Source organism: Marmota marmota, unplaced genomic scaffold, assembly GCF_001458135.2.
Source record: "Marmota marmota marmota unplaced genomic scaffold, marMar, whole genome shotgun sequence".
Lineage (NCBI taxonomy): Eukaryota > Metazoa > Chordata > Mammalia > Rodentia > Sciuridae > Marmota > Marmota marmota.
This window is the reverse complement of record NW_026000079.1, coordinates 1,974,099-1,987,002: the sequence shown is the minus strand read 5'-3', so window position 1 is coordinate 1,987,002 and position 12,904 is coordinate 1,974,099. Positions and strand designations below refer to the sequence as shown.

Sequence of the window (12,904 nt, the reverse complement as noted above, 5' to 3'; positions counted from 1 at the left end):
GTAACTCCCGCCCCGGGACAAAGGACTTTCTGTGTCACCGCCGTATCTCCGTCCCCAGAGATAACTTGGTCTTTCTCGGGAAGCTCGAGGCTCTCCCAGGCCTGGGGCCTCTCCCGACCCGGAGGTTAACTTCCCCCACCGCTGGACGTCCACTTAAGACCTCCCTGGGACGGACACTGCTCCCCGGGGCCTCAGCGGTCTACTGAGTGCGCTTTCGGAGACCGGGATTTTGCCTACGTGGCCTTCCCAAGCCTCCGCGGCCCCGAGATTATAGCGCCGCTCGCCCCTTCTCCCGGAATCGTACACAACGCCACGCTTTGAAAAGTGACCACCGGTGTGCCTAACGAGTGCGAGGTTTTTAAGTGACTATTGGACCGTGCGTTGGCGAGCCGACATGATTTCCTGTCCCCGAAGGGGTTAAAAGTGTCACTGTCCTTTTACTCCCGCTCTTCACCGCCCCCCCCCCCGCCACAGCCACGTGGTGTGACTGGAAAGCGAACTACAGTTCCCAGAGTGCCTCGCGAGGCCACAAAGCACTACGATTCCCAGCGTTCCTCGCGCGGGGCGGGGTTCAGTCCGAGGGGCGCTAGGCTGGCGGGGAGACTACAAGTCCCAGGGAGAGGTGGAGCGGGGCCCTAGGTTTACGGGAAGCGGTAGGCAGAGGTTAGCGGCGGGCAGCTTGGGGGTTTGGGTGCAGGAGCCCAGGGTTAGGAGCCGCAGTATGCTGCGTCCCAAGGCTTTGACTCAGGTGCTAAGCCAAGCCAACACTGGAGGCGTCCAGAGCACCCTGTGAGTGCGCTTCGAGGACCTGACGGCGAGTGCTGGAGCGGGGCCGTGCGCGGCTGCTGCGGGAGGGTTAGGGCAGGATCTCCACGAAGGGAGGCGGGGACAGAGGCGGACAGTCGCTGCAGGAACCAGCATGAGAGCCCCTTTGGGAACGGGTACCTGGAGTGCAGGGCACGGTCCAAGACACACTCGGCCCAGACCCTGACTTCCTAGAAGGGAGGAGGGTTAGGAACCCAGGCGTTTTGCTTCTTCCCCTGAGCTTGTCTGTATCCCTCCCCGCCCCTCGCCAGGCTCCTGAATAACGAGGGATCCCTGCTGGCCTACTCGGGCTACGGGGACACGGACGCCCGGGTTACCGCAGCCATCGCGAGTAACATCTGGGCCGCCTACGACCGGAATGGGAACCAGGCATTTAATGAAGACAATCTCAAATTCATCCTCATGGACTGCATGGTATGAAAAGGGGAGTCAGACTTACTCTGTTCCCTAAGGGGATCTCAAGAGGGAGACCTGGATTCCACTCTGGATGGTTGGAAGGGTAGGGAGATCTCCGGAAGATTATTCCTAAGATTTGGTCTGCAGCAGCATTTGTAATGGGCAGGACTCTGGGAGTCTAGGGGTGGTAAGGAAGGAGCCCGAGACCTCTGGTCTGTCTTGCGTTCTGGTCCCAGCCAATCACTTGTCAGTTATGGATCCTTGGGTGAATCACTTAACCTCTATGAGCTTCCTTACCTCCTCTATAAGGACTAAACAGTAATTTCTTATGCCCCTCCCTACTTCCCCAGGTGTTGTGAAAAATCAAATGAAAGAATGGTTAGATTTAAACGGAGTGTGATCCAAGTGTTGTCATCTGCTTCTTCTGACTCACAGAACCACAGCAGAGTCTCTAGACCCCTTCAGTTTACAAAGAAAGGAAATGAAGTGCAAAAAGAGGAAATGTGAACTTCTTGGGAACAGGAACTATCTCGTTCCTCTCTGAATCTGTTCAGTCATCAGGTTCCTGCAATGTTCTTAGAACTAGTGAAAAATTAGCAAATGGAACAGGCAAAACCCCAGCCTCATGAAGCTTACAGTCTTATATTTTAAAAATAAGTAAAACACATTAGGCTGGGCACCATGTTGCATGCCTGTAATTCCAGCAACCGAGGAGGCTGAGGCAGAAGGATTGCAAGTTCAAAAGCAGCCTCAGCAACTTAGTAAGGCCCTAAGCAACTTAGCAAGAACCTATTTCAAAATTTAAAAAAAGGGGGGTGGGGACAGGGAGGCTAGGAGAGATGGTTCAGTGGCTAAGCACCTCTGATTTTATTTATATATATATATATATAAAATATAGTGAAGGAAAAAAAAAACTAAAATGAGAAAATGGGGTGAGGGTGGTGTGTATCAGAGGCCTGAATAAGAGACCTGAAAAGATCTGAGATCTGAAGGAAGGTGCTGGGGGAGGGAGGTCAGGGCAGGCTGTTTAGCTATCTGGAGGAAGAACAGCGAGTTTCTATCAGAACAGCAAGTACAAAGACTGGGGCAAAATGATGCCTGGTCAAGGCTCAACAAGGCTGGTATGGCCGGAGTGGCATGAGAACTGGGGAGAGTAGTAGATGGAGCCGGAGAGGCAGGGGTGCAGTGCCTGATTCCCATCAAGGTAATACCTAGGGAAGGTGTGCAGAACCAACCTGAACGGGCCCTAACGGTGAACTCCCCAGGAAGGATCTGTACTCCACTACCTACTGTTCCCCATCCCATGCCCAACCAATGCCATTTTGGTTTAACAAATGACTTCTACTATTGCATAGTGTGGAGTTGGTGCTATTGGCAATGACTTCCAAATATTTTGACTATAACCCCAACCACAAGAAATGCATTTTAAATCAGAGCTTATCACATATATGCATCCACTAAAAAGAAAGTTTCTTGAAACAGTACTTCCCTTACTACATGAGTTTTTTTTTTTTTTTTTCCTTTTCTTTTTTTAGTACCAAGGATTGAACTTAGGGATGCTTAACCACTGAACCACATCCCCAGCCCTTTATATTTTTTTTGTTTTAAGACAAGGTCTCACTGAGTTGCTTAGGGTCTTGCTAAATTGCTGAGGCTGGTCTCAAACTCACCATCCTCCTGCCTCAGCCTCCAGAGCTGAGGGATTGCAGGTCTGTACCACCTTGCCCAGATGCTGCTGCTGCTGCTTTTTTTTTTTTTTTTTCCTTTCTTTTTTTTTTTTTTTAATGCTGATCAAACCAGCCTGGGTTCTATCCCCATCCCCAGTACAGAAAGAAAACAAGCAGACAGACAAACAATAACATCACCTGTTGGATAATTTGTTACAAGATGTAAAACTCTTTAATCAGCCAGGTGCAGTGGTGCATGCCTGTAATCCCAGGAGCTATAGAGAGTAAGGCAGGAGAATCATAAGTTCAAAGCCAGTCTCAGCAACTTAGTGAGGCCCTAAGCAACTTATTGAGTTTGTCTCACAATAAAAAATAAAAAGGGCTGGGGATATGGATCAGTGGTTAAGTGCCCCTGTGTTCAATCTCTGGTACCAAAAAACAAACAAACAAAAACAAAATCCAAAAGACTAATGAAAAAAAATCTTTAATGTATATATTAATGCCCCTGCTGACTGGGGATTCAGAAAGAGAAGTCAGGTTTCTGGGAGACTGTTCCCTAGGGTAAATAACCTCACATCCAGGACTATGACCAATGCTTGTCAGTTGAACCTCTTGCTGTGCTAGGGCATGCAGTCTCTAGAGCCTGAGGAACTGTTGGGGAAGGGGGACTCCAAGTGCCAAGCAGAACATCCCATCCCATCATATGATCCCCACAGGAGGGCCGTGTAGCCATCACCCGTGTGGCCAACCTTCTGCTGTGCATGTATGCCAAGGAGACAGTGGGCTTTGGGATGCTGAAGGCCAAGGTATGTATGTGCCCATCTCTTCACCGCTCTGGGCCCGGCCTTTGTGCTCTGTCGCCTGGTCTACTCCAATCCACATTCCCTTTCTGGAGTTCTGTCTCCTTAGTCCATGTCTGCTGTGAATGAACTCCCAAGAGCAGGTGGTTGCTCAGTATGTCTTGGGGATCAGACTGGGTTGGGATCCCTCTAGGTGGACTGATGTGTGCTCACCCTCTTGCAGGCTCAGGCCTTGGTGCAGTACCTGGAGGAGCCCCTCACCCAAGTAGCGGCATCATAATGGGCGTTGATGGAGGCTGGGGTCAGAAAAGAGAGATGACCAGTCAGAGGGGCAAGGCCTCCTGGGCAAACCCTCCTGAACTGTGGGGGAAGGGTGGGCTTTTGTATTTTCCAGAATAAATGTTAACTCCTGACTTGTTTCTTGGCTACTTTCTTGGATGGAAGGAATCAAAGACCATAGGAAGGACCAGGGATGGCCTAGAGGATTCCTCATGTTCTGCAAGAGTGGATTTCCACCCATCCTTCCTTCACCGTGACATCCCATAACCTGATGGTTCTTGGCTGGTGCAAGCTTCCTTTGCCTATCCAGTGGTGACCTTACCTAACCTCTGCCGCTCAGAGCAGAATCTTACCCACCTGGTTGGCAAAACCTTAGGAGTGAGCTCAGATGAGCAAAGAACTGGTTAGGTTTGGGAAAAGAATACATGGAAGGCCCCGGGAGTTTAGTATCCTTGATTGAGGTTTTGATTGAAAGGGTCCCTCTGACTGCCCAAAAGGGGGGGCCATTCCTTTCCTCTTCTCCCAGGTGTTCAAAGGCTCACCCAGACCCTTTCCAGGAAAATACACACACACACACACACACACACACCCATACATATAATTTATGTATATAATTGAGACAGGTTCTCATTAAGTTGCTGAAGCTGGTCTTCAAACTTGCGATTCTCCTATCTCAGCCTCCTAAGTCACTGGAAGTTACTGGTGTGCAACACCATGCCTGGTCCTTCCAGATCTTGAAGCCCTTTGCAGACAAGATGCCTTTGTTGTGAGACCTTGGATCCGACAAGGAGTAGAATCCTAGAAGGCTGCCCAGAGGCTCTGATCTCCAGATCCTGCCTCCGTACTCACCCCGTCTGCTCTTTCTGCCTCACATCTTCCCTCCTCAGTGTCCTTAGAGCAGGTCTGTGCTGGTGAGTCCCTTGCCCCAGTGCCCGAGGAAGGGACCAGGCAAGTAGAAAATTCAGAGTCCCAGCTGGGAGCCGTGGTGCACACCTGTAATCCCAGCCGCTTGGGAGGCTGAGGCAGGAGGATCGAAAGTTCAAAGGCAACCTTAGCAACTTAGCAAGGCCCTAAACAACTCAGCAAGACCTGTCTCTAAATAAAATATATATTTTTTAAATGGCAGGGGATGTCATTCAGGGGTTAAGTGCCCTGGGTTCTATTCCCAGTACCAAAAAAAAATAGAGAGTCCAGCTCCACCCTGGGTGAGAAATACTGCCCATCCCAGGCCCTGGCTGTGAGGGAGGGGCAGAAGTCTCTGGCCAAGATGCAGCTCCCACAGCTGTGCTCTGCACCTGGGTGGCTGGCATTCCACCAGCCCCTGCCCCTTATTGCAACAACCCTTCTCTGGTCCTCCGGCAGACTCCTACCAGGGCCTCTGAAGGAAAAGTAGGCCACCAAGTGGGTTTCTGCTTCCCAAGGAGCTGTCTCTCTCCCACTGATGGCTGCCCCACCTCTCCCCATGGCTGGGGCAGGAGCTAAGCAGTGCACACTCAGCTCTCAGCAGCCTCTGTCCAAAGACCCTGTCCCCAGCTTCCCTACTGTTACCCCTTAGAGTTGTCTCTCCCCTTGTGGCAGCCCAGGCTGAGGGCAGACACCCAACCTGTCCAACCTGTCTGACGTCACCCTCTCTCCACCCACCTGGGCCCCAGGTCTCCAGCGCCCGCTCTTCCTGTTCTCAGCTTCCGTCTTCTCGGTTTCCACCCAGCACCCCACCTGCCAGAACCCAGCCTCCCTCGACCTGGCTGGCTTTGAGTCGGTCCTCAGTCCCTTTGGCTGTAGAAACCATCCTGCCCCCAATGAGAAGAGAAGTGGGTCCAGGTCTCTTGAGAGCTGAGCGTTCAGGGCGTTGAGCTGACGCACACACTGTGACCTCTGCCACCGAAGACATCTGCACCTTCCATGCGGAGCCGAGATGGGGAATGGGACCGAGGAAGATTATAACTTTGTTTTCAAAGGTAAGTTGGGGTCCTTAGAGAGAGAGAGAGAGGAAGCTTGAGAAGACCAGGAATGAATGAATAGAGTCAGAGGGGACCCCCTCCTGCTTTGCGTCTCTTCCTAGGACTCCCCACGGCTCCTGATTCCCTCTAGCTCAGAAAGGAAGGTGCAGGAAGTGAAGGAGGGTCTGGTGACAGGGAGCGAAGGTTCTGGAGTTGCCAAGTACGCCCCACTGTTGTAAATAACGATGCTCATCATGCCTTTATACTGCCCTCTTGGCCTTGTTCTTAATAGAAGCCCGGATCCCTGGGAATAGTCAGACATCACAGCACAAGAGATGCAGGTCAGACTTCAGAAAGGACTTTCTTTCTGGATAGAGGGAGAAACAAACATTTGACAGGAATAAAATCATTTTTTCTGGGCAGATGTATGGAAAAGGAGAGAAAGAGAAGATCTATCTTTATTGGGCTAGTCTGTAAATATACAGGAAAGACACTGAGGAAGTGTAATGAATTTGGAGCTGGGTCTGATAAAATCCAGGGGACTCCTGGCGCTGAGACCTGAGCTACTGTCCCTTGGCAGATTCCTTGGACCTGAATATTAGGCACTGAATTCAACTTGGCTGTCTCTGGAAATACTCACCTATCCTTCCTTCTTTACCTTGGCCCCTGTGTTTGGTCCCACTATGATTCCCCAAAGCCACCTCCATACCTCCTCGAGGGCAGGGTGGCCTGGTAAAGCTCTGATCCCTTTCTAGCCACCCCACCCCACCTCACCCCATTGCCTTCCCCGGCCTCAGCCCCACCCTTGTTCAGGTTGGGGAACCTGTACTTCTGGCGTCCTTCCCAGGAAGGAGAAACAGAGTAAGGGTTGACAGGAATCTGGGTGCCCTTACTAGGTACCAGCCACTAATTCATTAATCACCATAACGACCCCCAAAGTTATCCTGCATTCTGAGAGGAAGCACAGCATGAGGTCTCGTCCTGCCACTTACAGGTTAGTGTAGGAGGGCTCACCAGAAGCTGACTCTAAGGTCTGGGTGCCCTGTGTTGATCAGGGACCGAAAGCAAGAGGGAGGAGACAGGCTGGGGAAGAGGGAGAAGTCAACCACACCAACAACTCCTCAAAGCCTGGGCCAAGGCTGCGGGGCTCTGTGATGACCTCACCTTGCTCAGCCCCCCATCAAGAAGGGACTGTCAAGGAAAGATATGACTTCCCGGGAGGTTGCTGTCTGCATCAGAGTCAGCTTCTGATGAAGCTGGCAGCTGGAGGCTGTCCACTGCCTGCACTCCCTGTGGTGGGGTAGGTGGGGGATGATAATAATGGCACTTACTCAGGGCATTGTTGTCTGAGGATTAAATAAGTTAATATGTGTAAAGCTCTTAGGCTGGTGCCTGACACTTAGTAAGCACTCAATAAACGTTAATTACTAGTAACACCTTTTTTGGGGGGAGGGGGGGTTCCAGGGATTGAACTCGGGGGCACTCGACCACTGAGCCACATCCCCAGTCCTAATTTTGTATTTATTAGAGTCAGGGTCTTACTGAGTTGCTTAGCACCTCGCTTTTTGCTGAGGCTGGCTTTAATAAACTCGTGATCCTCCTGCCTCAGCCTTCCAAGCTGCTGGGATTACAGGCATGTGCCACCGAGCCCATCTAGTAACTTCATTTTACAGATGAGGAAACTGAGGTTTAGAGACAGAATAAGTAACTTACAAAAGTTCACAAAGATAACAAATCTTACTATGATATATAACTATAATGCACCAATAAAAAATGGAGAAAAAAGTTCACAAAGTCAGTAGAACTCAAACCTAAGTCTGTTTCTGAAACCCTCATCTTGAGCAACTTTAGGGTCTTAGGACAGAGCCTGAAACCCACCCACTGGGAGGGATGAAATTGAGATGAGGTTTCCAGTAGGAAGAGATAGGAACACACACACACACAAACACACACACACACACACACACCCCTCTTATCCACACATACCAAGAAAGAGCTACTGGCTCTTTCTTGCCCTGTACAAATAAGAATTTTTTTTTTAATGTTGGAAACTGAGGCCCAGAACAGGTGAGCCATTTTTTCAAGTTCACACGCTGCTTGGAGCCTGAGCAGAGACCAGAGTTCAAGATATGTGACTCCCAGTGGTTGGGTACCAGGCTGCCTTTCCAGAACCACCTGAGTGGCCTCCTCCCATGCTGGGGGCTCAGGTCAGTGTCATGCAATGTGTGGGCTGTGCTTACATCAGCCCCTCATACCCTGCTGCAGCTCCTGTGCTGCTCATCACCTAAAAGGTCTCGGTGGCCCCTCTAGTGGTCCTTGTCCCTGAAAACCCAAGGCAAAAGCACTGGAAGCTCAGCAACAACCAAACATACCAGTAGTTTTGTACATGGGGGTTTGGTTGTTATTTTGGTACCAGGATTGAACTCAGGGGCACTTACCACTGAACCACATCCCCAGCCCTTTTTAGAGACAGGGTCTCACTGAGTTGCTAAGGGCCTCACTAAGTTGCCAGCTGAGGCTGGCTTTGAACTCGCACACCTCCTGAATCTGGGATTACAGCTGTGTGCCACCGCACCTGGCAGTTTTATACATTTGCTATATTCTGGACAATATCTAATCTGCTTCTTCCAACAGCCCATACGGTAAATACTATTGCTATTCACCCCCCCCCTTTTTTTCATATGAAAATAAGGTTCAGAGAGGTTAAATAGCTTCCTGAACGACACAGAGCTAGTCCAACACCCAGTCCTCATTCTCTTGTTTTTTTTTTTTTGTTTGTTTGTTTTGTTTTTTTTGGCACTGGGGATTGATCTCAGGGACACTTGACCCCTGAGCCACATCCCCAGCCCTATTTTGTATTTTATTTAGAGACAGGATCTCACTGAGTTGCTTAGTGCCTTGCTTTTGCTGAGGCTGGCTTTGAACTTGTGATCCTCCTACCTCAGCCTCCCAAGCTGCTGGGATTACAGGCATGTGTCACTGTGCCTAGATTAGTCCCCTGCTTTTAAGCATACAGTGCAGGATCTCTTTAGGGTCAACTGAATTCTATATTTATTTATTTATTTATGTACTGGGGATTGAACCCAAGAGCACTCTACCACTGAACTGTATCCCCAGCCCTTTTGCTTTTCCCTTTAAGACAGGGTCTTGCTAATTTGCAGCAGCTGGCCTTGGATATGAAATCCTTCTGCCTCAGCCTCCTGAGTCACTGGGATTACAGAGGTGCACCACCCTGACTTCTTATGCACAGTCATGGGCACACATAACTCCCTACCTTACCCTTGCCCACATATATGTCACCTATTAAATTGTCCCCTCACACATACTTCTGTTCATATCTTTGTTGGCTATGCAAATAATCCACACTGATCTCCCTCCCCACGTGTCTGCTCAGCTAATGCACAGAGACATGCGCAACGTTCTTGTGCTTTCCTGCCAGAGATATGAGCTGCCCCATCCCTGTCCATATTCACCCACCTCAGTAACCTTTTCACATGTCACCCAGAAGAGTCCACAGATTTCACTCCTCCCAGCAACGCAGGCTGACCGTCAGCCAGGGTCAACGAAGCAGGCCTGCAACCCTCGCAGCACCTTTGTTTGTTTTAAACTTCTGACCCCTCTGCCCTCCACGACAGATGCATTATGCGACTTGCTGACCCGAGTCTTTGCCAGGAGAGCGGGCTCCCTCCTCAGTTTGGGGAGCTCAGTTCTGCCTTTCTGCTGGACAGACCCTCCCGGCTCAGGTGGGCTCAGGGCCCCTCTGCTGGGTGCTCAGCCCTTGTTTCCCCGCTCTTCCAGTGGTACTGATCGGCGAGTCAGGCGTGGGGAAGACCAACCTGCTGTCCCGATTCACGCGCAACGAGTTCAATCACGACAGCCGGACCACCATCGGGGTGGAGTTCTCCACGCGCACGGTCATGTTGGGCACCGCAGCTGTCAAGGCTCAGATCTGGGACACAGCTGGCCTGGAGCGATACCGAGCCATCACCTCGGCGTGAGCCCGGGGCCTGGGGGGATGGTGGGTTGCTTGCTGGAGCCCTGGGGGAAGCCAGGGACACCCCTGAGAAGTAGAGGAACGGGGGAGGCAGAGGAGGCTCGGCAGTGTGCTCCCAGAGGGATCACAGGAGATGGGCAACAGTGTGAGGGTCACAAGTTCGAGGCTAGCCTCAGCAATTAAGGGAGACCCTGTTTCCAAATAAAACAGAAAGGGCTGGGGCTGTGGTTTAGTGGTAAAGTGCCCCTGAGTTCAATCCCCTGTACTAAAAGAAAGAGAAAAAAAAGTCCTTGCCACAATTTACTAAGCCTTTGCCATGTGCCCAGGAAAGTTCAAAGAACTTTATTTATACTTGGCATTTTATGTAACCCTTCACGTACCCCTGAAGAAAGGTGCTATAATTAATCCTGGTTTAAATACAAGCAAGGGGAAATGAAATCAGGGTGGAGCAGGGATGGGGGAGGCTCCGTGGATCAACAGCGCCCCCTGACGTCAGCACTCCATCTGACAATATTCATCTGACCACAAATGCTAAATTGGAGTAATTTATAACATCTCAGAGGACAACGGGAGGTTAGGATTCCTGACACCCATTCAAAGTGTCTTCTAGTCAGTATCAGACCCAAATGTGTAAAAGGTGCTCCATGAGTGTGTGGTGGGGGATAGCAGCTGTTGGGGAGGGTTATGGTCACACTCACACATTCATCACTTTTGGTCACTTGACATCTTGTGAGCTTAGTTGATTAATCAATAAACAGAGAAAAATTATACAAACTGAGGCTGAAGATGGCTATTCCGGCTCCAGTGGGAGGCTGGACGCTGGCAGAGATGCCCTGAGTGGCCAGGTCAGGGACCTGTCTTTGAGAAATGGCCATCGGAGAGAAGAGTGCACTGTAGGTTGAAGAGCCCTGTGACAAAGATCTCCGAAGTGGGGCATCCAGGAGGCACACTTGGCCAGAGCCCGGAGGTGCGTTGGTGAAGAGTACTGACTACAATCAGGACAAAGGACCCGAGGAGTAGCGGGCCTTTGAGGGGCCAGTGCGGTTCTGAAGCACAGAGGTGAAGCTCCAGAGCCCAAGACCAGCATCCCCGGAGCACATGGGAGTCTTGGGCTGCTCCCTTGGGGTCTGGATCCCTGAACCCCAGTTTCTGTGTTTCTCAGTATCTGGCACTCTGCTCTCAGGCCTTTTGGCTCCGGAGTCTGTTCTGAGGCTGGGCCCAACACCCCTGTCTGTCCTATTCCTGTCTGTCCTCCCACTCCCACCCAGGTACTATCGTGGAGCAGTGGGGGCCCTGCTGGTGTTCGACCTGACCAAGCACCAGACCTATGCTGTCGTGGAGCGCTGGCTGAAGGAGCTCTATGACCATGCTGAGGCCACTATTGTTGTCATGCTTGTGGGGAACAAAAGTGACCTCAGCCAGGCCCGGGAAGTGCCCACTGATGAGGCCCGCATGTTCGCTGGTGAGAGCCCACCCCCACCCAGTCTGACTCCTCCAGTTTGCCCACACCCCACCAGCTCCATCTTTTCTAGTCCCCACTCTCACCCCGGGGCCCCCAGTGTGGGTTTCCTCCATCTGGGCCCCTGGTTCTCTATCTTCATCCACTGTTTTTTTTTTTTTTTGTACCAGGATTGAACCCAGGGTCTTTTAACCACTGAGCCACATCCCCAGCGCTATTTTGTATTTTATTTAGAGACAGGGTCTCACTGAGTTGCTTAGCACCTTGCTTTTGCTGAGGCTGGCTTTGAACTTGCAATCCTCCTGCCTCGGCCTCCCAACTGCTGGGATTACAGGCCAGCCCAGCACCATCACGCCCGACTTCCATCTTGTCTTGCTCAGTGTCTCCCAGTACTTCCCTCTGGGACCCTGTGTCTGCCATCATGTCCCTCCACTTGCCCTGAGATGGTGTTCCTCAGCAATCATTCATAGTTGATTTTAGGACAGCCCTTCCCTGCAATGCTCAAAGATGCTGGTGGGCTCCCCTTGGTCATCTCCAGTTGCTCTTTCTCCAGGGCTTTTCTAGGCTTACCAGCAGCACAAAATAGTGCTTCAGGGTCCCTGCCCCCATGGCCCAGCCTCCCATCTCCTCTTGTTGTTACTAGATGTGAGACATGGATGTAAGTTCCTTCATTCTCTCTGATTCAGTTTTCTAACTACCTGTCTCAGCGGTTGTTTGAAGGATTAAAAGAGTTACTATATACCAAGGATTTAGCACATAACACATTAAGTTGTTGTTGCTGCTATTATTGTTATTACGCCTTTGATCCGACAGCTAATCGAGTGTTTCCATTCCTGGCAGAAAACAATGGGCTGCTATTCCTGGAGACCTCAGCCCTGGACTCCACCAATGTCGAACTGGCCTTTGAGACTGTCCTCAAAGGTTAGAGCCTGCCTCCATTTGGCACCCTCCTTCCATCCCTGGGGCTTCAAAGGGCAGTGGTAGAAATGCAGACACTCCGTTAAGCCCACTGTGGGCTCCCCCCGAGAGCTGTACCACCACTGCACAGGTCCCTGGGCCCCTGCCACCCCCGGGGCCTCCCACTCAGCCTGCAGCTGAGGGAAGGAAACATAAAGCCACACTTCCCAGGGGAAAGTGAGCGGTTCCTTTTCCACTCAGGTAAGTAGAAGGGACCTGTGTACCCCAAGTCCACGTCCTTCTGGCAGAACCCCTCGTACTGTATGTGTGGCCAGCCCCTGATTCTCAGAATGGACACGCAGAGTGTGTGCGTGCAGGTGGGTGTGTACGTGTGCACCTCCAAACTTTCGGGCCTGATCACTGCCCTCCATCCTCTCAGAGATCTTTGCCAAGGTGTCCAAGCAGAGGCAGAATAGCACCCGGACCAATGCCATCACCCTGGGCAGTGCCCAGGCTGGGCAGGAGCCTGGCCCTGGGCAGAAGAGGGCCTGTTGCATCAGCCTCTGACCTTGGCCATGACCAACCCTGCCCCCCACCCCCATGCTTCCTGAAGCTCCCCACCCCACCCCCATTGCAGGACTCTCTGC

The 12,904-nt window shown here is 51.4% G+C and overlaps 2 protein-coding genes across 2 annotated transcripts; both read left to right on the top strand.

Moving 5' to 3' along the window:
- The first annotated feature begins 572 nt into the window (after nucleotides 1-572).
- Lamtor2 (late endosomal/lysosomal adaptor, MAPK and MTOR activator 2) lies at nucleotides 573-4,101 on the top strand. The gene is made up of 4 exons (XM_015502738.2): nucleotides 573-789; nucleotides 1,077-1,239; nucleotides 3,605-3,694; nucleotides 3,912-4,101. The coding sequence occupies exons 1-4, from the start codon at nucleotides 722-724 to the stop codon at nucleotides 3,966-3,968; spliced, it is 378 nt and encodes a 125-aa protein (XP_015358224.1). The 5' UTR covers nucleotides 573-721; the 3' UTR covers nucleotides 3,969-4,101.
- A 995-nt stretch (nucleotides 4,102-5,096) lies between these two features.
- Nucleotides 5,097-12,898, top strand: Rab25 (RAB25, member RAS oncogene family). Its single transcript, XM_015502737.2, has 5 exons — nucleotides 5,097-5,925; nucleotides 9,706-9,901; nucleotides 11,170-11,363; nucleotides 12,201-12,281; nucleotides 12,697-12,898. Exons 1-5 carry the CDS (start codon nucleotides 5,883-5,885, stop codon nucleotides 12,822-12,824), a joined length of 642 nt encoding a protein of 213 aa, XP_015358223.1. The 5' UTR covers nucleotides 5,097-5,882; the 3' UTR covers nucleotides 12,825-12,898.
- Nucleotides 12,899-12,904: the final 6 nt, after the last annotated feature.